Source organism: Equus przewalskii, chromosome 15 (assembly GCF_037783145.1).
Source record: "Equus przewalskii isolate Varuska chromosome 15, EquPr2, whole genome shotgun sequence".
Lineage (NCBI taxonomy): Eukaryota > Metazoa > Chordata > Mammalia > Perissodactyla > Equidae > Equus > Equus przewalskii.
Window position 1 is genome coordinate 25,237,071 of NC_091845.1, and position 26,544 is coordinate 25,263,614.

The 26,544-nt window shown below is 39.9% G+C and overlaps 1 protein-coding gene across 40 annotated transcripts in view; it reads left to right on the forward strand.

Annotated features, from left to right (window-relative positions):
- The window catches only part of MAGI1 (membrane associated guanylate kinase, WW and PDZ domain containing 1), a 597,869-nt gene that overhangs the window by 337,833 nt on the left and 233,492 nt on the right, over window positions 1-26,544 (forward strand). For all 40 annotated transcript variants that reach the window (XM_070576890.1, XM_070576908.1, XM_070576899.1 and 37 more), the window contains exon 2: window positions 20,087-20,203. In XM_070576890.1, the coding sequence (XP_070432991.1) occupies window positions 20,087-20,203 (117 nt within the window). The remainder of the gene's footprint in view (window positions 1-20,086; window positions 20,204-26,544) is intronic.

The following is a 26,544-nucleotide window of genomic DNA, read 5'->3' on the forward strand; positions in this document are numbered from 1 at the left end:
TGATTGTCTTTTTTATCCTGGTTGAGATTTTTCTGGTTCTTGTTATGATGAGTGATTTTCAATTAAAATCTGGACATTTTGGATAGTATGTTATGAGGCTCAGAATCTTATTTAAATTTTATGTTTTACATGATTTGGTTTGACCCTGCTTTGGCAGGGGAAGAGGGGAGACACTTTGTTACTTCCAGGACTGGCTAGAAGTCGAGGGTCTTCACTCTCCTTCCATTGACACTTGATTTGTGGGGGAGGATGGCTTCTTATTACTGTAGGGTGGGGCAGGAGTTGTGCCTTCCCATGGGGTCTCCACATATGGGGAGGAAAGGGAGGAAAGGGGTAGAGCTCATTTTAGCCCAATGGGTTGAAAATTTTGTCTCTCTACTCAGTGTTCTCTGACATCACCCTGGCATGAGGAGGAGATGTTGGGCTATCCCATTATAGCCTGGAGAGGGTGGAAGTCTAGCCTCCCTAGTGGTCATTTCTGGATTGGGTGGTGGTGTGACCATAGTTTTTTTTCCTGTGGTGTTTTGTTGGAGTAGAACAGTTATTATCTAAAAGTTTTCTGTCTTACCAGTCTATCTCTTTCCTGGTTCTTTAGCTAGAGAGAGCAGGCTTTTGTTGGATTTATTTTGTCTGCATGTGTTGGCATTTACCCATTGTTGGCTTCTTCAGCCCCAGTTGTGGGATATATGAGGCATAAAGAAAACCCATGGAACTCACCTCCATGCTGAGGTCTTTCCTGAGGTTACTAGCTGGTCTGCCTTCTTCTGCTTGTGTTTCAGAGACTCCCTCTTTGTTTTATGGTGACATCCAAGGTCTGTTGTTATACTTACATATGTCTGCCCCATCTTCCCAGAATAGGAAGTGTTACCCCTTTACTGTTTATAGACAGCAGGTGAGACATTGATTTGCCTTTATAATTGAGAACATTTAACAATGAGAGCTGGGTTGAGTTGGCATGAGATGTTTGCTATCAGCATGGTTTTAAAGGAGATAATATTTACTAAGAAAACTGGTCATGCGCATTTGTTCAGTTCTTTTCTTTCCAGCCCCTCTAAGGGATCCTGAACCAGGAAGTCACTAATGGAAGGGCCAAGAGGGTAAGGAGCTGAGAAATAAATAACCTGCCCCACCATCTGGCCTGCTGCAGTGCAGAAAGTCACGTGATGCCACCATGTTCATTCTTCTTCTCTGTGTTTACTTGAGGTGCCAAATGCTGTATTTAAGCCAAGAACTGATTTTGAAAATATTTTTCTACTTCTGTTTTGTCAAACGTGTTCCTTGGCTTATTATGTTAGGGCTTGTTCTGCTAAAGCTTAGCAGAGCCTTCTGTTTCGTCAAGCTGATTTGGCTTGCACGGTTCAAACATTAGACCCTCGTTTTGGAACAGAAATCTTCTCTGGAGATAGCACAAAGTATGTTTTAATTTCCAGGCAGGTAATACCTATCAAATGAGAGATGGAGCTTTTATTCTTTAATTGTTGTTCTTTCGTATATGGGACTACTTTTTTAGCTATTCTTTGCTCAAGCTTGTTTGACTTCATTTTCTTTTTCCAGAATCTTTCCAATTATGGGGGAAAAAGCAAATGTTAAACTAGCCTCCTTTTAACAAGAAAAAGGAAGGAAAGTATAACTGCTTTATTTTCATAATTTCATTTTACTTGAACTTTTAAGATACCGGTGTCATTTCAGTATATATAAATAAAGTCTACATATCAAGGTTATAGATAGGGTAGATGGCTGGGTAAGCCAGTGTGAAAATACTTTTGGAAAATGTTGGTACCTGGATGAAGAAGGGGTTTTCTGCTAGGCTTAACTATTTTTTGTTTGCCCATGGGAAATTTTTGAAGCCTTTTCTCACTCATTCTCTGAGAGTCTTTTGGAGAGAGGACACGACTGTCGTAGCTCCTGTATCTTTGACCAGTGGTGGAATAATATGTCTTTAAAGGAAACTGATTGTTCCTCTGAGCACTGCAAGGCTCGATCAGGATCTGGGAGTGGCTGAAAGCATCACCTGGTGTTGGTACTTGAAGAAACCTTTTGAGGCAGCATATGGTTCAGTGTTAGCTTGAGTGTAGAACATCAACAGAATAATTACCCGATTCACAGCAGTCACATCTGAGTTGTGTTTAATTTCAAGGAGGCTTCTATTCTTTCATCTTCTCTAGCTCTCCCTAAATGTTTTGGTGCTTTCTTCATCTTTAGCAGTCAGCCTGTGCCACTTGTAAGACATCAGTATTATTGTTTCAGCGTGGGAAAGCCCTGCATTTGTCCTCTCAGCCCGCCCTTTCTCACCTTGCTCTTTGTTGTCCATTACAGCCAGGCGGGAACCGTGGTCCCTCAGCCCCTATCCCACCCTTTACATTTGATGTGTGTTCTTCAAACTAAATACAAGTAACTTGTGACTTTTTTCAGGAATTGGTGTGAAAGAGAAAAGTGTGGCTGAGCTGCAGCGAGAGACATCAAAGTACAGGTCACCTGGAGTCCCCTGATCCTTTGAGACGAATTTTCAACTCAGCTAATTTGAGTTTTCTTCCCTAGTTAGGGCAGGCAGAAACCCAGTTTAAATTCCCAGGGCTGTGACTCTGAGAAGGTGTTAGAAGTTTTCTTAGCTCCCTTCCCCCCTGATGTTCTTCAGTCCCATCAATCCCACCCTACCCCTGGTTCAGTCTTGTATTTCTCCTTCGAAGCTCAGGGTGCTTCATCTTAGGAGATCCTATACGATGCTCTCTAAACAGAAGGGTCTGCGTCGACGTTTTTACAATTAGTGAATCCACTGAAAATTCAGGATCAGAGAAGTAGGCTAGGCTTAGAACCCTGGCTACACACTGGAATCACTAGGTGAGATGCAAAAAAACAAAAAACCAAAAAACCAAATGCCTGGTCCCTCCCTATAGATTCTTACTTAATTGGTCTGAGGTGGGTGCCTAGGCACTGGTGTTATTTTAGGTGCTTCCCAGGTGATTCAACATTCAGCAAGGTTCAGACCTATCCCTTTGAAGTAATGTCCAGTTACCATTTAAATTCTGAGTAAGCCTGGCTGGTTCCCTGTTGCTAGACATTCTAAGACCCATGGAGAGAGCAGCTCTCTGCTTTTGCTCTTAGAGCCATGCAGGGGAAGCCCAGTGAACTGAATTCCTTCAGGTTCTCACTGGAACTTTCAATCACCATCGCCTAATTTTCTTTCTTTCTTTTTTTTTTTTAAAGGCTTATTATAAAGCAAGAATTCTCAGTGGTGGTTAGGCATCTCCCTAGGATGTAGGCTGGTCTCAAAAGGCATCACAAAATTTATTTAAGGTCACTTGAATTTCTAAAGATAAATCTCTCTCTCATAAGGACTGGTCTGAAATCAAGCAATGAGAAAGAAGGCATCACAGGTTCCCGAAGGCCGAGGTGTTGACATGTTTCAGTTTGTTCCTCTGACAAATGTTGGAACCACTTCTATGTTTTGGTGACTCTGGAGTGTCAAGGACTTGCTTGCCTAATAGTGGCCATCAGTACTTGGGTTTATTGGCTTATTTGGCATCTTTGTTGCAGTTTTAAAATGTTGTTTTAGAAGTGGGGTAACCATGTCCTGTATATAAGCAATGTATTTAGAGGAGAAACTAAGAGAATTCAGCTGCTACAACCCCTACTGTGAGTAAACACTCAAACAACTTGGCACGGTTTGAGCTCCTTAGCATTGCTTCCACAAAGTGGGGCCAAGCAAGGCAGAACAGGTTTAAATGTAGCAGGGGCCTGTTAGAATTACCGCTGAACTGATTAGCCAGGAGGGCGCTTTGTCACTCTTTCTGAGAGGCATAGCCGAATTAATTTTGGAAGAGGACACCCGAGGGGGAAGGCGTTGTTGGAATGGAAAGGTGAGACCAAGATAAGAATCAGATTTTTAGCATGGGAGAGACCTCTGGGATTGTGAATCCAACCTATTCGTTTACAGATATATGAACTAAGCCAATTTATTAGAGATTCCAGCAGCATTCATTAAGCACCTATTAGAATGCTCCATGCTGAGTTGGAGCTGGAAGAGGTAGATGATGTATTAGTCAGGATTCTCCAGAGAAACAGAACCAATACGATGTATGTATATTGAAAGAGATTCATTAAAAGAAACAGGCTTATACAATTATGGAGGCTGACAAGTTCCAAGATCTGCAGGTGGCAATCTAGAGACCCAGGAACGCTGATGGTATGCTTCTTGTCGGGAGTCCGAGGGCCTGGAAAACCAGGAGAGCTGATGGTGTAAATTCCAGTCTGAAGGCTGGCAGGCTTGAGACTCAGAAAGAGCCAATGGTTCAGTTTGAGTCCAAAGACAGGGAAAAGCCCATGTCCCACTTTGAAGGCTCAGGTAGGGGGAATTCCCTCTTACTTGTGGGAGGGTCAGTCATTATGGCCTATCCAGGCCTTCAACTGATTGGGCAAGGCTCACCCACAATGGGAAGGGTGATCTGCTTTACTCACTGTATGTTTAAATGTTAAACTCATCCAAAAACATTCTCAGAGAAAGATGCAGAATAATATTTGGCCAAATATCTTGGCACTCTGTAGCCCAGTCAAGTTGACACATAAAATTAACCATCACAAATGGCTTTCCTAATCACAAATATGACACGCATTTAGGTCTCAAATCCAGGTCTCCTGACTCTTTCCCAGAATTCTTCTTTCTACTTCATATGCTGTTTTCTGACTCGTCTGTAACAAAAGAATAATAGAGAAAAATATAACCCTAAAAATTGATAAATTAAACTTCATCAACAGTCAGAACTCCCACTCATCAAAAGACATCATCAAGAAAGTGAGTAGACAAGCCACAGACTGGGAGAAGATATTTGCAAAATATATTTCTGACAAAGGACTGGTATCCAGGATGTAAAAGGAGCTCTTACAAGTCAATATTAAGAAGACAATCTAGAAAAATTGGCAAACAATTTGAACGGAAACTTCACAAATGAATAGGCATTCCATTAGCACATGACAAGATTCTTAACATCATTAGTCATCAGGGTGATCCAAATTAAAATAATGAATAAACAATATAATACATATGAAGAAGATAGAAATAAATAGTGACATAAAAAATGAATGCCAGATTCCCTGACATCTGGTGCTGGGCTAAATGGCAGAGGGCAGTTGTTTGAAACTGCTCTGTCGTTACAGTTCACACAAACCTGGAAATCCTGTCTCTTTGCACACTTTCCGCTCTACAGTGAACTACGAATGAACAGAAGTGAGTGTGTGAAAGCAGTTTGGTGATAACACACAGGGTTTAATTACTTTGCAGACTAGCGATATGGAAAGGCTGGGTTGTTTAACTTGTTTGTTTATAAATCTAGTTGCAATCAGGAATCTTCAAAAAAATTTCTCTCCTTGAGCACAAACAGAATTCCATGAAAGGTGTTTTTGAAATATGTTACTTTCAGGTGACATGCTGAGGGGGAGGGTAGCTAACATTTATTGAGCATTGTGTTGTGTGTTCTCTTTTATTGCTCATGACAGCCCTTTTGGGTAGGTACTATCATTATCCCCATTTTCCTGATGTGAAAATCATCATCTGAGACCCAGAGTGAATAAGGGACTTGCCCAGGAACACAGAAGTAGCAGATGGCAAATCAGGATGGGAACATAGGTCTATCTGGTTCTGGTTTAGCCACTGCTTGTATTATTTTAATTAGTACTATCATCCTTCATCCATTCATTTAGTCAGTCACTGAGTGTATGTCAACTCCTCCTCTAAGCTGAGAGAGTCTCAGCTCTCATAGGAAACTCTCATGGTGAGGGGGTGGTGGGCAATAGATAATAAACGAGAAAAAGGAAAATAAGTTATTTAAAAGAATGGTAACGGCTGTGAACACAATAAACCAGAGCAATGGGATAGACACCAGTGGAGGGGGCTTCTATAGAGAGACTTGTCCGAGAGGCCTCTGCAAGCCAGTGTGAAGATTAGCTCAAACCTCTGCTCTCGGCTCCAAGCTCTGTACCTTCTGGTCAGCAACCCCATTCTAGAAGACAAGTATGTTTATGTAACCACATGCATAGCAAATATAATCTTAGCAGTCTGGAATCATCCCCACTATGGGCCTTTTTGTACTGTTCTTTTCTAATATGCTCTTGAAAAAAAAAAAAAAGAACAGAACATTCAACAGTTAAGTAATAACTGTCCCTGACTGCTATTCATTTACTATCCCTTTGAGTGGGACTGCTCAGTAGGGTTGTCACAATGACTGGGGAGCACTTCAGGTGTTTATTTGGAGCTGCCACGAACAGGGATTCTGATGTCCAGAGAGTAAACCCACAACAGCAAAGAACTGTCCTGCGCAAGATGCCAGTGGTGTTCCTGTTGAGAAACACTTGGTGAATCATGCCATGTGCTTAAGCTTGTGTATGTTGAAGGCTTGCGTGTTGAGGAGATGAGATTAGGTCAACTTTTGTCCTAAAATTTCATTTAGGGATTTCATTTAGGTCTTTCCCATTCTATGACAAAGGCCAGGCCTTTGACCTGATCTAGTTTATTGAGTTCTGTGCCTTCCCTCCTGTTCTCTGGATATGTGAAATGGAAAGACAGAAAATCGTTTATTGAGTTTGTTTTCCTTTCCTTGTATATAAAATTTAAAAAGCTGTAGCCCTTTGGTTTGCCACTCTGTTGTCTAGTCAAGAAAAAGATGGCTATTAAGAGCAATGTTAATGTGCAACTGGAGACTCCGTCCAAGGGGAAGCCAGGCTGGCAGATGTGCTGGTTTTTTTTACATAAATCACCTTCCATTGTCAAGGTAGGCATATGGCCAGTGACTGTCCTAATTATTGAATGGCTTTTATAGCCCCATTATTTATAATCACTTTTGAATAGCAGCTAAAAGACTACAGTGAGATGGAATGAAAACAGTAGAGTGTGAAAATGATAATCGCTTATGAAATTATGGAGATTAGAAATATCTGATGATCAGCCTATGAAGTAAGAACTATCTCTCCCAAGGATTCTTTAACCAGGTATCCTGACCGCAGTCTCTGAAAATGAGGGCTGTGGTCAATCCAGAGAGATGAATTGCTGTAAGAATTCTTATGTTAGTAACTTTGCAACATATAAAATGGCCCAAGAACCCTGCACATAGCCACATTCACATAGTAGGTGCACTATATAATTTTTTTTAATAAATATACTCTATTTTGGAATATTTTAGATGCAAAAAAGTTGCGAAGATAGTACAGAGAGTTCCTGAATCTCCTTCTCCTAATTTTCCCTAATGCTAACATCTTGCGTAACCATGGCACATTTGTCCAAAATAAGACGTTAAAGTTGGTACATGACTATTAACTCCAGTCTTAACTCACATTTCCCAGTTGTTTGTGTTTTTTTTCTACTAGCGTCCTGGATCCAGTGCAGGACACTGTGATGTGTTTAGTTGACATATCTTCTTAGACAACTCTAGTCTTTACCAGGTTCTTAATCTTTCCTTGTTTTTCCATGACCTTGATAATTTTGAAGACTATCAGTGTATAGTTTTAACAAAATGGAGTTTCACTCTTCACTGCTGAGTAAACACCTTATTTGGAGTCACAAAAGTGGAGAGGGGAAAGCAAAGAACTTCGGAATTAGAACATCTGAGTTCTAACCCTGCATCTGATCACTTCCGCACTGGGTGTCTCACTTTCTTCATCAGTTTTAAAGAGGGAATAAAACGACCTTTGTCACTGGGTTTTATAAGGATTGAGTGAAATATACTTTTCATAAAAGCAATGTATGATAAAGCATCAAATTGTTAATCAACAGAAAATTTGTATTTATAATGTATGAATTTTTCTATCCTACATATTTGTTTAAACTGGAGATTGACACCAGTAACAGATTTTATTCCAGGAGTCATTTGACAAATTTCTCTGATGCTCTCCAGGTTTTTAAAGATTTTATTTTTTCCTTTTTCTCCCCAAAGCCCCCCGGTACATAGTTGTACATTCTTCGTTGTGAGTCCTTCTAGTTGTGGCATGTGGGACGCTGCCTCAGCGTGGTTTGACAAGCAGTGCCATGTCCGCGCCCAGGATTCGAACCAACGAAACACTGGGCCGCCTGCAGCGGAGCACGCGAACTTAACCACTCGGCCATGAGGCCAGCCCCTCTCCAGGTTTTTAAATGTGTGAAATTATCTAGTATTTTTAAGCTATTGAGCACTTTTGTGAAAGCCCCATCAGTGCAAACCCATAGCTGACCTTCCCACTTCCACTTTTCTAAGGGAATGGTTTACACACACAGATGTGCAAACAGGCACACCCCTGGCAATCTTAGGAGGAGGTAGCATGTTTTTGAGAGAGACATAATGCCCTAGAACAGGGGGTGGCAAACTACAGCTTGTGGGCCAAATCTAGCCCACTGTCTGCTTTTGTAATAAAGTTTTATTAGAACACAGCCATGCACAGTTATTTACATATTGTCTATGGCTGACTTCCTGCTAAAAAAGCAGAGTTGAGTAGTGGGAACATAGACCTTACAACCGGCAAAGACTAAAATATTTGCTATCTGAACTTACAGAAAAATTTTGCCTTCCTCTGCTCCAGGATCTTGCTCATGCTTGAGATGTTTTGCTGTCCATTTTCTCCTGTCTGGGACTGTTACCACACAAAGGGCACGATCTGCTTGCCACAAGACAAAAGCCAATTGTCAAGAGGCAAGATGGTGGCAGAGAAAGGGCATTTTATTAAGCCATAAGCTAGCACATCGGAAGATGGGGGGACTAATGTCCTAAAGAACAATCTTAACGGGGCACAGAATCTTGAAGCAGTTATATAGGCCATTAGGTTATAGGGGAGGGAGTTAGGAATGTGGACTTTCTGGTGTCACAGACTGGGAGTGGCCACACCAGATAGACTCTCTGTCTGGGGGTCATCACATTCCTAAGGAACTCAAAAGAACAAAGTTATCATCTTGTTGCACCTGGGGGGTACATACATAAGCAGAGGTCATAAAATCTACAGAGCAGTTAGATCTCTTGGAGGTATATATCCAGCTGAGTTAGTCGTCAGAGGTCATTCAAAGTTACAATATGGTTTCTTTTCTACAATATGGCTTCCCTTATGTCAACCTTGTGTTGAGCTGGTATCAAGACCAGATACTGTGATTCTATCTTTTGTTTCCAGTTTTGAAAGATATTTAAAGAGGGCCTCTGTGCCAAGAATAGACTCATAAGGGTGCTCTGCTGATGAGAAATTGTCTCATCTTTTCCAGACCCATCAAATGATGTGGCTATCGCTGGTGCTCTCTGTTCTCATCATCCAGCAGAAATTGGAGTGATGTGCTCTACTGTAACCCTGTTTGTATGAGATTTCCCAGTACAGATCAGAGCCCCTGGAACTCTGGCCCCAGCCTACTGTTGTGGGAATGATATCAGACCACACTAGAATACAGTTTGTGACCCAGATTGTCCATTCCTGTCTGAGAATAAATTGGGGTGAGGTTGGGAGGGTAGAGTAACAGCTGCGTTAATTACTATGGATGTTCCAGGCTGTGGAATGCCAATAGGATCTCAGTATGCATTTGCATAAAAGCACTTAAAACATCTTAAAACTTATCAGCAGTGTCCTGAGACCCAAGAGTACAGGTGCTGGTTCCTGGGAAGGAACACTGCTTATACTCACCGGCTGAGTGTTCTCGAGAAACCAGTGCCGTTCAGATGTCACCTTCTCATTTTCTATGCATGTTGGGCATCTAAGAGGATATTGGGACAGCTTTATAATGTGGTAGTTTAGATGGGATATGAGTCTTTGGTTTTTATATTGAGGTTACATAGATGTTTTCTGGTGGCATGGTGAATGTAACTGCTTTAGAAAAATAATTTTATTTTACTCTTCTATTTTGAGAAATTTCAAACCCAGACTGCTATTGAAAGAACAGCATAATATATAGTCCCGTCACCAAGATTGACCAGCTAGTAATATCTTGACATACCCATTTCATCTCTCTATATTTACACATATTTCCATTTTGCCATGTTTCCTGGGTGATGGGGCAATCTGTGAGCCTTGGTTTATTCTTTTGTAACATTGGACTGAAAATAGAACCAACCTCATTGGATTGGAGTGGGGATTGTAAAGTTATTACCCAGCACTGTGCCTAGCCTGTAGAAAGTGCTCAAGAAATGTTCGCTGTCATCACTCGAGTCCAGCAGGTCACCTGAGCAGAGTTCTGTTAGATCCCAAAGCAGTGTCTTTTTAAGAATTTAATGTCTTCTAGGGACTGGCCCCGTGGTGTAGTGGTTAAATTCAGCGCACTCTGCTTTGGTGGCCTGGGTTCATGGGTTCGGATCATGGGCGTGGACCTACACCACTCATCAGCCATGCTGTGGCAGCCATCCACATACAAAATAGAGGAAGATTGGTACAGATGTTAGCTCAGGGCAAATCTTCCTCAGCAAAAAATAAAAAAAGAATTTAGTGTCTTCTTGAAGGGTATGCACACGTCTTCAGATTACACTCAAGGTTCTGAGTGTAGAGACATCTGACTTCAGCTTTTGGTGATTTCATGTAGTTGGTTGGTTGCGCTGTACATAAACTCATATCTGCTATGTTACTTTGCCAACAGGCCACATTATCTTTCTGTTTTCTCTATATAAATCTTTATTTATTTATTTATTTTACAGATTTACTATCCTAGTCTATCTAGAATAAATATAAGAAGCACAAAAAGCTGGAAATAATGAAAAAATAGAGATGATGGAATTTAAACCTTGCTTTTCTTTCCGTGTTTAATTCCGGTTTCTTCTCACTGTGGGATTGAAATTTGTTAGAAATAGTTTCACCGGGAGGAAAAGAAAGAGAAGGCAGGCAGGAAATAATAATAAAGTGGTGTCCTGAAGTGCTAGCAAACTGTTTCGTGCTTGTCCAGGTGGGGAGTTAAATGTAAACAGTAGTTTCTGGAGGTTCATCAGCATACATAAATCTGCACCGCAGCCTCTATTTCACAGCGCAGACACACCACACATTTTTCTTTTTCTTTTTCTTTAAGTTCTGCAGAAACATGACTGAAAGAACAACTGTCTTTGTCCCAGTAGGCGATGGATTCAATCTCCGCGTGTCTGATGAAGTACTACCTGCCTGGAGTCGTTTGTGCTGTGCCTGTTTATTATAAGGTGTTATTATTAGCGCAGTCGTGGATTGGCAGCACTTAAGGTTTTTGAGAGATGGGAACATATATGAGAAATAAGGAAATAGGCTCATTCTCCGAGCCTAGCTCCCCACATTTTGTTAGGGGACTTTGCTGTGGCTCAGACCCCTGGTTCATAAACTCCAGCATGTCTTAGAATCACCCGCAAGGCTTGTTATACCATGGATTGTTGAACCTCACCCTCAGAGTTTCTAATTCAGCAACTCTTGGGTGGAGCAATAATTTGCACATCAACAAGTTTCTGGGTGATGCAGCTTAGGCTAACGTGGAGACAATGAATACCCTCCATCTTTCCCCAAAGAATTGCATAAGGAGAATTGCTCACCTGGGGATGATGGGCCAACATCCAGGGCAGGAGTTAGCATGCTAAGGCCTGTGGGCCAACTCCACTGCCTCTTTCTATAAATAAAATTTCACTGGAAAAGAACCTTGTTTGCATACTACAAAGGCAGAGTTGAATAGTTGGACAGAGTCCAGATGGGCTCCCAAACCTGGAAAATGTGTACTATCTGGCCCAAGGCCCTTACAGAAACATTTGCTGACCCCTGATCTAGACCAGTGCTTGGGAGAAGGTGGCTTGGAAGTAATTCTATAAGGAACTGGCACACTGAGTATTCATAATTTGTGTGGGTTTTTTTTTAGAAGCAAGGGGTTGTTTAGTTTGTCTTTATTTTTTTACTTAAATACATATGATAATGGAATTCATTCATTGTTTCTCAACTGGCCATTCTCCAAATTAATTTTCTCACTGGAACCAACATTTTCTCAAAATGAAAAGAAACTTAGTTTTATCATCCATGTTGCTTCTCTAATACAGTGTCCCATCGATTTGAATTATTGGTGGAAAATTTTAAAAATCACAAAGTTAAAAGGGGAAAAATCATTCTCATTTTGATACTGTAATTGTCAGGTTAGTGATATTGTATTTCTTCCAGACTTCAGTAGAAACTGGTATAACTTATCTCGAAAGCAGTTTGTCAATATATATCATGAATCTTTAAAATATAATGTTTATTACTCATTACAATTCCTCTTCTAGGAAATTTCAGCAAAAATTCGTATTCAAGGTTTTTCATTATAGCATTGTTTATAGTAATTTTTATAAAAAGGGAAGACATTTAAATGTCTATTAACATGAAACTGATACTATTATGACAAATTAACACCGCTACTCTGGAGCCATTTAAAATCAAGCTGGATAAAGAGAAGCTGATACAATTTTTTGGAGGGAATTTGTATCAAGAGGCTTAAACATTTTTATGTGCTTCTTGTTCCAATATTTCCACTTCAAGGATCTCGAGAAAATAATCAGAAATAGAGATTTTGTACAAGGAAGATAATCACAGTGGAAACAATTCATGAGCTTAATAATTGGTAATGGTTAAATAGTTTGTGATGGAATGATAAGGTAAAATACTATGTAGCTATTAAAACTATATTTTTGACTCCTCCCTTGCATTTAGCATCTTCCTCCATCACGTCGGCAAACCCTATCAGTTCCAGCTTTAAATTATCTCCTTTCAGTCCCCTCCTGCCTCCTTTCCCAGCCATTTCCTTCGTCCAGGCCACTTCAGGTCGTGTGTAGTCAGCTCCTTTGGCTTCATCCTTTCACCTGCCTCTACTGTTGACAATACACAGCTGCAAAGCTAATCTCAAAATTTAGACCAGCCCTTTCCACCTCCCTGACCAAAATCCCTTCAGTAGTTCCCACTGAGCAGAGGATAAAATGCAAACTCCTTATCCTGGCCTGCAACGCACCAAGTTATCTGGCCTCGTCTTCTCTTTTTAACCTCATTCTGTGCCACGCTTGCCTGAGCTTCCTGCTGTTTCTCTAACAGGCCAACCTCTCGTCTACTTCCGAAACTTTTGCACGTGCTGTTCCCTCTGCCTACGGTGATCTTTCCCCCACACTTGCAGGGCTAACCAGCTTCTTGTCTTCCTTTCAGTTCTCATCTTAACAATTACCTCTGCCTGGAGGCCAGCGACATCCATCCTTCCTAAAACAGGCGTGTCAGTCCCTGTGCAGGAACTCTGTGTTGTCGTGTTGTATCTTCAGTGCCCACAGAGTATCTGACTGAGGGCCTTAATAAATATTTGTTGAGTGAGTGAATGACTGTCCTCAAGTCTCTAAGTGTGTTCTAAGTGTATATGTGAGTGTGTGCATACACAGGATATCCAGTACCAAAATGTTGGTGATAACAAATGAATTTACAGGTTAACTTTCTTTGTTGTACTTTTGTGAATTTTCAAATCCTGTAGTTAATCTATATTACTTTTTTATTGTGGTAAAATATACATAAAACAAAATTTACCATTTTAACCGTTTTTAAGTGTACAGTTCTCTGGCATTAAGTAGATTCACATTGTTGTGCAACCATCACCACCATCCATCTCCAGAACTTTTTCCTCTTTCTCAACTGAAACTCTGTACCCATTAAACACTAACTCCTCAATAATTAACTTTTTTTCCAGTAAGAAAAATGTTAGAAAACATGTATTAGAAAGAAACAAATAACAAACGTTTTTCAGACAAAGCTCATTTCACTGTATTTCAGATTCTAAGTGTAAGCCACTATAAAACTAATTAATTTGTATTTCAATTTATAATTTTGTGTGAAAAAAACTCTCCTTTATAAATCTAAACAGCTGAAAGGGTACATTCTTTTACTTTAATAGCGTACTGCACTGAAGTACAAACCATTGTGTTGCCTTCATAAATATATCATTCCTGCAACTATAATCATTCCTTGAAGAAATTCTGTGCTAAAGCAGAATCACCTGGAAGTGTGATTATTTTAATATCTTTTTGCAAGTTTTCCTAGGCACTGAAAATTTGATATGTATTAAAGTTTAAATTCTAGTTGTGCTGAAACACTATTATTTGCCTTCTAGGGGTGGATGTTCTGGAGCTCGTATGACACAGAGTTGTGTTTTGGCTTCTCGGTCAGAAATGGATGACTTCAGAGGACTCAAAAATGTTCTCTCTGGAAACCTAGTTTCTTGACCATGAAGATTATTTCTCCTGACTAGCATTCTCCCTTAGGATTTAAATCCTGGGAGGTGGAGATCAGACCAAGCAGACTCCTCCAATAGTCCATCACTTGGAAAATGATGCTTCTGGTTGAGCTGGCAGAAAACTATCTAGCGTGGGAGAGGAAAAGTTGGAGAAACAACACAATTCCATTATGTTTGGGGATCATTTCATGTTTAAGTAATGACATTCAAAATTTACAACATGAATAATTGATAAATGAATCATATCCAGAATATATAAAGAAAATCTCATCAAGAATAACAAGACAGTTTGTTCAGAAAATGCACCAAGAATATAAACTGGCAGGTTACGGAAGAGAAAACATAAAAGACAAAAAAAAAGAGAGATTCCTCGATTCCACTAGTAATCAATAATTGTAAATGAGTATAACACCAAGATACCATTTTATCTTTATTAGGAAGATATTTAAAAGATAGATTGTGCAGAAAAGAGTTGATGACTATTAGTTTGAAGGCCTGCTTACCAAGTTGGCTCTTGGCCGGAATCTTGCAACTTGCATTTCAGGAAGGTTCTTTCCATTCCCAGAAACGATAAGAGTGGCTGACTAAGCCTTAACTGTTCGTGCAAAAGATGTGGTTTATACTTTCCTTCTGAGAGTCTGGAGTTTTGTTTCATGCCTATGTGACGAGCTCATAATAAAACTTTGGGCCTGGAGTGTCTAATGAGCTTCCCTTGTGGACAACATTTCACACGTGTTGTCACAACTTGTTGCATGGGGAATTAAAGGTGTGACTCCACTGGGAGAGGACTCTTGGAAACTTCTACCGGTTTGCTTGCCCCATTTGTTGCCCCATTAGCCTTTTCTCTTTGCTGATTTTGCTTTGTACCCTTCTGTGGTAATAAATCATAGCTATAAGTACAACTATATACAGAGTCCTGTGAATCTTCCTAGTGAGGCATCAAATCTGGGAGTGGTCTCGGGGACCCCGATACCCTAATAATAGCAAGTGTGGGGAAACAGGACCTCCAAAACTGGTGTTGGAAAGGTAAGTTGGCACCACCATTTTGGAGAATTTAGCAATGTTGACGTAAGTTGAAGATATCTATGTCCATTTCCAGGTTGAGATAGTCTAGAAGAAAAGAAAATCCACACATTTGTTTAAAAAAGAAAAAGGCATGACAGTGACATTTACTGCAGCATGGTTGTATTGTCAAAAACATTGGAAATAGCCTAATTTATTATGAAGAGGAAATAAATTTCAGTATATTTTTTAAATGGAATATTATACAACTTTTAAAATAATTAACAAAAATTACATTGATTGACATGGTTAAATTTCTGTAAACCAAGGTAAATGAAAAAAAGTAGAGATGTGTTGTTTAAAAGACACAGAATTCCAGATATATAGATATGGAAATGAAAAATAATGACAAGTCTAGGACATTCTAAGCTCCATTTTTCCCATTTAAATTATAAAATTGTCTTAAAATAAGCTCTGAATCCTTTTCTTGGAAAAAAGTTCCACGTATTCCTGACCCATGTTCTCTTTTCCATTTGCAAAACAAATCTCAAATTTCAAAAAAAGTGAAGATGCTGTGACACACTCTCTCTTGCAACTTATTATTTCATTGGCTCACTGCCCTTGACAATTAGGAGAAGATTTATAGACATGTCCCCTGAATAATTGCCAATTAATTTGAGATTAGATGCCAAAAAGTATAGTATTCTTAATGTAATGCGAAGGTTGAGGCTTTTCGCTTACAAATGTCACGGAACACAGAGTAAATGTTAACCGGCAGCATTGTTAACCCTGCCCTTTTGCACATCCGCAGTTGAGAGCGGTTTTAGTTTGATGATCATAAACTTTAGCTATCTTGGCTAGTTTTAATGTAAAGCTCAAGTGTAAACCAAGAGTGTCTGTGTCTTAAGAATGCCTTCCAATCCATAGTTTATCTTGATCCATGCTGCTTGTGATCCATAAGGATGTGTGAACCTATGTTAGATATAGAATAAAGAGATAACTATATCCTGAATCTTCCTTGAAATTTTGCTTTTGACTCGAGTAGTACCTTCGGATCCCATAGACATCTTTGCTGCTCATAGCTTAAATGATAACTGTCATTGTCTTTTTAATGTCTTGAACTGTGGTCTCCTAAGGAGAATATAGATAAAACCCTAGACTCTAGGCAATGGAGATTTTGCTGATAAACATTGTTACCCTTTTGGTCAAATTCCACGGTGCTTATGCCTAGAGGTACAGTTGGTGGGTGTGACTACTAATATCAGTGATTTACGAGTTGGTTTCATTTTCTGAACTTCAACTCTGGCACAGTGCCTGGAATATATTAAGTACACCCAAAATGTTTGTTAACCAGTTTACATATGTCCAGACCATGTTAGCACAAGTAGAATTTTATTCGCTTCCAGAAACTCTGGAAATATCCAGTAATCCAAATTTCCCTAGGTCTGTATTTTGTTTCTGACTATTTGTGAGACAATAGAATGTTTTTGTGTCTATGTGCGTTTTTAAAACGAGTAACAGTCCATCATTGGACTAACCTCAGTTCTTTCCCCACTCACCTCAAACTGTCCCCTCTAAATTCTAATGTGATAATTTCCGTCTTTCATTGAGTGCCTTCTCTTTGCTGAGCACTGTCCAAATCTCATTTAATCCTCACAACAATCTTGTGATGGAGCTACTGTTATTTCAGTGCTCTATTTTTGCAGGTGAGAAAAGTAAGGTTGAGAGATTGAGCAAAGTGCTTGGGCTCACCTGCTAATAACAGTGGAGCCAGGATTTAAACCCAGGCCTGTATGTCTTAACACCAGGATTTATTCTGTTCTTCTTTCAGTTCAACTTTAATGGAATTTGAGAACTAAGCATTTAGAACAGTGCCTACCACATAGTCATTCAATAATTATGTATATTTCAAACTTTTGAAGATTTCATTACAGTATAATTTACATACTTTAAAATGCACCCATTTACCTGTAGAATTCCGAAAGTTTTGACAAGTGTATAACCCTGTGTTACCACTATCATAATCAAGATATGCTCTGTTGGTATCTCCTCCAGAAAGTTCCCTTATGCTCTCCCTTTTAAAAAACTTTCTATTTTAAAATCATTGTAGGGATGCAGGAAGTTGTAAAAAAGAGTACAGAGGTCCCATGTACCCTTCACCCAGTTTCCCCTAGTGGTAACATCTTGCATAACTATTGTACAATTGCAAAGCCAGGAAATTGACATTGGTACACTCCATAGATCTTAATTCCCTTGTGCCCATTTGCAGTCAGTCTCTATCTACCCTCAGTCCCAGATAACCACTGAACTGCTTTCTGTCACTATAGATTAATTTAGGCTGACCTAAAACTTTTTAAATAAATGGAATCATACAGTATGTTCTCTTTTATGTCTAGCTTCTTTTGCCTAGCATTATGTGTTTATGATTCATCAGTATTACTGTATGTTTTAGTTTGTTCCTTTTAATTGTTGTGTAGCATCCTATTGTTTGAATATAATACAGTTTGTTTATTCATTCACCTGTTGATAGACATTTGGGTTCTTTCCAATTTTGGGCTACTATATAATGACTAAAGTTGCTGTGAAGATTCATCTACGTGTTTTTGCATGTGTGTGTGGACTTGTTTTCATTTCTCTTTTGTAAATAAGAATAGAATTGTTGGGTCATTTGGTTAGTGAAGGTTTAACTTTATAAGATACTGCCAAATTGTTTTCCCAAGAGGATGAACTACTTTATATCCCCACCTTGTTGTTGTTAGTGCTGTTGAGTAGATTCTGACTCCTAGCGACCCTGTGTCCAGCAGAGTGGAACCTGCCTGGTCTGTTTGCACCATCCCCTCGCCTTCTGATGCTGTATCAGACAGTGCTCCACTGCTTCTCATAGGGTTTTCATGGCCAGTGGGAAGTGGGTGGCCGGGTCCTTCTTCCTAGTCTGTCTGAGTCTGGAAGCTCTGCTATAACTTGTCCACCATGGGTGCCCCCGCTTGTATTTGCATCACAGCAACACGCAGCTGCCACAGTATAACTGACAGATGGTTTGTGTTGTTCCTTGACCAGGGAGCAAACCTGGGCTGTGGTGGTGAGAGCTCCGAATCTTAACCACTAGACCACCAGCACTGGTGTATGCACTAGCAGTGTATACAAGTTCCTGTTGCTCCACAATCTTGCTAACACTTGATATGGTCAGTCTTTTTAATTTTTGCCATTCTAGTAGGTTCATAGTGGGATCTTATTGTGGTTTTAGTTTAGCTTCCTCTGATAATTAATGACATTGAATATCTTTTCATGTGCTTAATGGCCAGTTGTATATATTCTTTTGTGAACTCTCTCTTCAAACCTTGTGTCCATTTTAGGGAGGAGTGAGTGTAGTGTGTAGGTGTTTGTCTTCTTTATTCAATAAATATTTGATGAATAATTGAATGTTTATTGAATCACCTAAGATTGACTTGAATATGGGTATTTTCCTTTTGGCCACTTGAAACTGCGGGTATAACACAACTAGAATAAAATAGTTCAAATCAGATTTCGTTAGTCTATTTTAAAATGATCAACTATAGCAGGAAATCTTGTTTTGAACATAATATTAGAATAAGATTCAGTAGTTTCCTGCCCTAGGTAGGGCATTTCGTCATGTTAACCATCCCTGTCATCTTCATGATTTACTCTTTTTGACCATCGGGAAGTTATCATCTGAAGACATGAATTTTGTGGCTCACATGGATATGGCATTTCAGCGTTGTTTCTCTAAGGCTACAAATGCTCTTACCTAATTTTTATCTTGTCTAAAAATGGAAGGACAATCTTAGCCTTGTTATTTTTAGCTGTCACTGAAGCATCTTTCTCCATTAAGAATGAATGTTAGCTAGGTTGATCTACAAGCCTTCTGCTGATCCTATAGACTATAATTTGTGTTTGTAATCTAAACAAACATTTACTTACCTTCTCCTTTCTATGACACATTTTTGTAACAGTATAATTTTTTTTAGCTTTTGTTTTGTTAAGTGTAGAGAATTATGAAGACAGAAACACATAGACTCACCCAGGTAATTATTGCTTGAACAACAACAATAATAAAAAAGGCAATGTATCTACTGTTTGTAAATCAACGCTGGATAGTAAGACATGTATCTTTATCTGTCTATGTAATGAAGAATGACATCTCCTCCTTTATTTCCCGAGCTCAAGTCCTTTTCCCTAAAGGAAACTTGTTAAAGCTTTCTTCCTTCCATAATGATTCTTTCCATTAATACATGGTCTCTCCTTTTCTTTATTCCTTTTTACACAAAAGGGATCAGACACTATCCACTATTCCACATATTTTCCCACATTATCAACACATGAAGATCTAGCTTTCACAGAATAGTTATTAGATGGGTGAACTATGCTTTACTTAGTTGATCCTTGGTAATTGTTTCCAAGTTTTTTGTTTTCATTTTTATTTATTTGCTGTTACAAAAATACTGCAATAAACAGGACTGAGATTTTGGCAGACTTTTGCAAGTATATGCATAGGGTAAATTTCTACCAATTGGATCCCTGGGCAAAGAACATTTTATAATTCGTCAGCTATTGCTAGATTGTCCTCTTTAAGGTTTTAGTCATTTACTCTCTTGCTAATAGAATCTGCAAGTGTATATGGCACATATTTTAAATGTAATAGCCTAGTTTAAATTCTTTGTTATTTTAGCCTTCTAGTGTTATATGAAATGGGACCCCCAAATTAATGCTATTTCAATACCATTTTATCTTTATTACATTCTTACTTGCTTTTTCCCCTGCGGAGGGAAACCTAAAATAAGTCCTCCTAGTGACTGAAGTGGCTGACTAGAATGGCTTCATGTGGCTTTCCTGCACACAGATCTCAGGCTGCTCCGTCTTAAGGAAGCCCTGACGTTGATACGTTCTGTCTGTTTTATGTATTTCCTGCAGGAGGAAAGCTGAACAAGGACCTGCGACATTTTCTCAATCAGCGGTTCCAGAAAGGGTCTCCTGATCATGAGCTCCAGCAGACCATAAGGGACAACCTTTACCGCCATGCTGTGCCTTGTAAGTAGCCAGTTTGAGCATCTTACTGCTGGCTGGGTGGGGGAAAAGTTGAGGGAATAAAGAAGAGCTCAACAACTGGTTCTGGAACACTTGGTGGCTTGCTCACTTAGAGACTCTGTAAGTCTAGGGAATCATAATCGACAGTGGGACAATCAGCATAGCACAAGATGAATTACTTGGCTTTTGAGTTCCAGCTCTGCCACTTCTTAGTTTGTAATGCCGGGCAAATTATTTGTCCTCTGTAAGGTCTGTTTTCCAATCAGTGAAAAGGACATCTCAGTCATACTAACATTATAGGACTGTTATGAGGAGTAAATGGGATCAAGTACATAAATGCATTTTGTACAGTATTGGCATGGTGTAAGCCTCCATAAATGTTAACCCATTGTTATTAATGGAGTTGCCAGGCCAGGGGCCTTCAGACTGACCTCTGTGGAGGTCAGTGGGTCCCTAACAGTCGCTCAGCAAAGGGAATGTCTCAGTGGACTCTCTTCCTCCTCCTCCTTCTCCATTCAGCCAACTTTATCAGACTCATAAACCAGGATTTCATGTGTAATTTTGTTTGAACAGATTAAAAAATCCAAAGCCCTGGGGCTGGCCCAGTGGCGTAGTGGTTAAGTTTGCATGCGCCACTTCAGTGGCCTGGGGTTTGCAGGTTCAGATCTCGGGTGTGGACCTACACTCCACTCATCAAGCCATGCTGTGGCAGCATCTCACATACAAAATAAAGGAAGATTGGCACAGGTGTTAGCTCAGTGACATCTTCCTCAAGCAAAAAGAGGAAGATTGGCAACAGATGTTAGCTCAGGGCCAATCTCCCTCACATACACACACACAAAAAAACCCAACGCCCCAGAACTATTAGATCAGACCAAATCTGAGAAAGCAAGACATAGAACAGAGGGACTATGGAAGCAAGGTTTTCGTGTTAAGGGAAAGAAGGAAGTCAGTCGGTCCTCGGGGTACATAAATTGGCAGCTCAGTTGTAGAGAAGTGATACTATGCTTTACCAAACTACATTCCTATACAGCTAAATCATAAGGTAGGAATCCTGGGAAGACATACAATTGTTTAATTTCATTCAAAATAAGAAGAAAGAATGATTCTGATTTTATTGCTTAGAAGTTTTCTTTTCTCCTCGCTACTACCCTGTCCTTCAAAGTTTAAACACTTTTTTTAGAAGTATCATTTTTTAACCAGCAAAAGAAAGGAAGAATAATTTGAAGTTCAAAGTGCCCTGCTTATTGGTGTGATTTGTTTGCTATAAATGTTTTTCTTTAAAAAATAATATATTGCTAGCGATGTGCTAAAGTGCTGATGTTTTCTGGTAGTAGTCCAAGATAATAAACAGAACTAATCCAAGGCATGCAATAGATCTGCAAGGACTTAGACTGTAAGTCTAGACTGGGACCCTTAGAGATCATATTCTAACATAGCCCCCTACCCTCCATTTTACTTATTAATAAGACCAAGGTGCCAAGAGGAAGAGAGGTTGACTGCAAGTAACTTGGGTTAGTGCCCAGGGTTGCCTCTTTCTGCTGAGTGGCAGAGCTGCATTTCACAGAGAAAATGTGTGATAATATTAATGTGAATCTCTGGCCCTCACTTCTTTTGGTCTTTCAGCATTTGAATTGAAAACTATAACACTAATGATATCCTGATCATAATTTCTTACACTTGGATTAATAATTACTCCTAATGTTAGTCACCTGAGTGAGGTAGGAGTTATTCTGTTTTTATAGATCAAGAAACCAAGGCACTAAAGTACACCCATCAAAACAAGGCTGAAGGTGACCAGGGCTTTAGGCCTCCTAAGTCCACTGTTGCCTTGCCTCTGATATACTCACTGGTTTTACTCTTAGAATAACTCTTCTTGGGATTTTTTTACGTGTTTTTAAGTTGGGATTTTTTTATGTGTGTGTGTGAGGAAGATTGGCCCTGAGCTAACATCTGTTGCCAATCTTGATGAGCAGTGCTTGGTCCATGCCCAGGATCTGAACCTGTGAATCCCAGGCTGCCAAAGCGGAGCACGCAAACTTAACCACTATACCACCAGGCCAGCCCCAAGGTTGGGATTTTTAATACCCATTTTACAGGTGAGGAAACAGAGTCACAGGAAGATCAAGAAACTAAGAAGTGGCAGATCCAGGTCTTTTGGACTCTTAAGCCTTCCGGGCCTGTTTCTGTAGCTATACCATAGCTGCCTCTCTACTTCTAGTCCAGCAGGTTGAATGCAATTTTGCAGAATTCAGTAACTGCAGAATCATGATTGTTCTCTGTATAATTTTTCCCATACTTAGATTCCAATTTAAGAAATGGGGAATGAAGTAAATGAGCACAGCATTTCTTGACGCATCTGTGGTGTTACTATGGTTACATTTTGGCATGCTTTCCCATTTATTTTTTCCACTGATTTATTGGACCTGACTGCAAGCTAAATGGCTTGATTTTAAGCTTACCACTATGTAGGAAATGGGGCAAAAATGACCTCAGCCTTTTAAAAACAGTGGAAAATCATGTTTTGTCTTTGCTTGTGTAAAGCTTTTGGTATTGATGTTTCATTTCTGTGAAGCCAGTCAGTCAGGAACTTGGAATGTGGAAATGGTCTTCCTACTGCAAGAGAAAACAAGTAACATTTTATTTTACGTTTGCTTCATAAAATGAGAAGGAAATTCAGAAGCGGTCTGTTTCCGAGTCTGGCGCAGCGTGTGCGCCTTTGAACATGAGCAGACCAGGGGTGACTTGGGATTCTGTTATAGGCTTGGATGACTCCAGCCACATTTGTGTTTATTTTGATTCTTTGACCCATGTGACTGGTAAACCAGACGTCCCTCCCAACCTGTCGTGCTAATGCATTGGGAAGCCCTTGATTTGGAGAGTGGATCCTCCCGATGATGCTGTAACTGTGCCACAGGGAAACAAGCTCATGTAATCTGTATTTTCCAGAACTTCCTGCTGCTGCTGTTTCAGTGACTTCAGTATTTTGAGAAGGGATGACCTCATGAACAGGTGCTTGCGAGCTGGGGTAGACTTCTTTTCCTATACATTTTAGGAGCCTCATGTGTCATTAGATGTTAACAAAGAAAACCCCTTTGTTCTCAAGTTCTTTTTGGTATCATCAGAGTGTAGTAAAGCCTTATGAGCGCCATGATGTATTGTACCACGTAGAATTCTATTTTGCTATAATTCCTTGGCAAAGACAATGCAGGTAGTAGCGTCCCTATTTTACAGGTAAGAAATGAAGCAATAAATGTAACTTCCTTGAAATCATACCCCTTCTAAATACCATGTTACTCACTTCTCATCTAGTGCTATTTCAATTTTATTTATTTATTTATTTATTTTAAAGACAATGAATTTTTTTTTTTTTAAAGATTTTATTTTTTCATTTTTCTCCCCAAAGCCCCCCGGTACATAGTTGTGTATTCTTCGTTGTGGGTTCTTCTAGTTGTGGCATGTGGGACGCTGCCTCAGCGTGGTCTGACGAGCAGTGCCATGTCCGCGCCCAGGACTCGAACCAACGAAACACTGGGTCGCCTGCAGCAGAGCGCGCGAACTTAACCACTCGGCCACGGGGCCAGCCCCTCAATTTTTTTTATTTTTAATGACTTTATTGAGATATAATTCACACGCCGTACAATTCACCCATTTATAGTGCTCATCCAGGGCTATTTTTGCTACACTTCATCTTCTTCTCCACTCCCCTTTTATTTTGCCTTCATTCAAAAACCTTTATTATTTCTACTTTGTGAAAAAGGTCATCGTAGTTGAAATTTAATTATATTTACCATAGAAAAGTCACCACCCAAAAGAAAAATTATGACAGGAAAGAGAACTAGATGTGGAATGAGTCAGAAGCCCTGGTGTGAAGCCTGAGGGTGTTCCGTAGCTGTGTGCCTGGCGCAAGTCATGGCGCCTCCATGAGTCTCATTTACTCTTCAGTAAAATGGAAATAGAAATACCTCCCTCAAGCACTGCCTCCCCAAATACTGCCAGCAACCCTACAAGATGGGTCCACAGGAGGAACCAGAGGCTCAGAGGTTATAGGTCGCTTAGGGTCACACAGTTAGCAAGTAGCATGGTCAGGGTTAAAGCAGTTCTAATTTTTGTGCTGGATGTCATTAAAAGTGGTGTGATTAAAGCAGTGTAACACGGACCACTGAGAGTGAAAGAGAAAAGAAAAAAGTTTCTCACCACTGAATTTTATAGTTTTAGCTTTTTAACATCATGAGGTTTTATGTCTTGGGGTGGGGGCTCTGTAAGGCACCATACCTTAAAAATAAATATTTTCTCTCTGATTTTCAAGTAACTTGCTGGTATGTACAATAGAATTTTAATAATTGCTTAATGATTATTCAGCTTTTAAAAAATCATTACAAGATTCTCTTGGGATATCTCAATTTGTCTTATTTTTCATTTGATCTCTTCTTAGAATACCTGTGGAAAACCACCTTGAAATAAATGGATTTGAAATGCATATGAATGTCACCCATGTTGCTCACTTCTCTCATTCCTCGGAAGCATCTGGATAATATTCCTGTCTCCTGCCCCTCAAATTCTGTTTATATTCCCAACCCTGTCCCCCTCAGTGCTTCAGTCATACGAACTTTATCTATTCCCCACACGCACCTGGTATCTTCTTGTAATTGGGTACATACTATTTCTTCCTGTTTCCCTACCTTTCCATCTGACCAGTTCACAGCCTTTTAAGCTTTAACGCAGATGCCACTTCCTCCAGAAAGGCCTCCATAGATTGGACCCATTGCCCTCTTCACTGCTCCCAGAGTCACCCTCTCTGACCCCTTTCAAGCACATACTGTGACTGGTTGCAGTGCCTGCTGTGTGTCTGTCTGTCCTGTTAGAATCTAACTAATCTCAGCTGGGGGACTGTCTCTACCTCAGTGACCAGCCCACACCTAGCTTAGTGCCTGGACCACAGAATAAATAATTGTTGAATGAATGAACAAATGAAGAAATGGATATAAGTGCTCTTTGTTTTTCTTGTTATCTTTTTTTCTTGGGTATTTAACATTTGGGAGAAACAGCAGGGCTGCTCTTGCCATGAAGCTTTCAGCATAAAAGGCAGCTCAGAGGCTTGAGCTCCGAGATGGCCGATAAAGGCTCCACTGATTACTTGGCTGGTAATCCAAGTGCAGAGGAAGAAAGTCGAGGCTCCCATGAGCTTGGAGTGGCTATGCCCATTCACAGCTCCTCCTAATTACAATCTAGATAGCGCTGTACCTCCTGCCATGGTAGCTTTCTGCTTTATGACTTCTCGTCCTAGCTGATGTGACAACATCTGAGATTCTTGCTTTGGAATGGCCGCTTTCTCCGTGAAGATAAATGCGTTACCTGACAGGGCTTGTCATTTACTATACTGCTGCTGTCAAAGAGAGATATAGCTCATCCAGGAGTCCTGGTTCTCTGGAATGCTGAACACCACCCCTCCCATCCCTCCTGTCTTCTCTGGGCGCAACGCTCAGGAACTTATCTTTCTTTTCAAGCAAAGTCATCTGAAAGAGGAAAGGATAAGTCAGTTTTGTTCTGTAGCTTAACACTTTGTTGATCAAGGCTCTCGCTGATACTGAGATGATTGTAACCTGTGTAAGAGGCATTGATCATTGACTTAAAGGAGTTTACAAAAGGATTAAACATGTTTGATCTACAAGGAAATTTGAATTTGATGTGATAAACATAGATGATCCTGGTCTTTATTTGTAGAAGTGCCCTATTCAAATAGGCATGTTGGCATCTGCTAACAGTTGGCATTGTTTATTGTTGTGACTGTGATGTCAAGGACATAAATTATCTTTGAAATTATTTGAACCTATTAGTTTCTCTTATGCACAGCTGTTTCCAGTGCTGCTTGCCTAGAATCAACCTGTTCTGCAATTAGAGCTGATGATATGAACTAGACCAGTTTATCAGCAAGAGGCCAAGATAAAGAACTGGATGTTGGAAAATTGCTCCTCTCCTGGAATGTGCATCTCTATGTTCAGGTTGTGTTTGACACAAGTAGAATGCTTCAGGTCGTAATTTATACACTAGACATGTTTTGAAAGCATAAATTGATCCTCTTGGTCAGATAAAAGTTGATGGAAACTTTCTCCCTGTGATTATTGCCCGTGTCTTCTGACCAAAGTAAGAGCTATCTAAAATAAAAGATTGCTTTGGCCTTTAAAAAGGCTAGCCTGTTGGCTTTTGGAGGTGGAGCAAAATGGCGGGGTGAGCTGACCTGGGACTCTCTCCCCTCCAAACTACAACAAAGGATTGGAAAAACTGAATTTCAGCTAATAAACCTAATGCCAGAATGTCAGAGACCTACAGCACCAAGACGACGG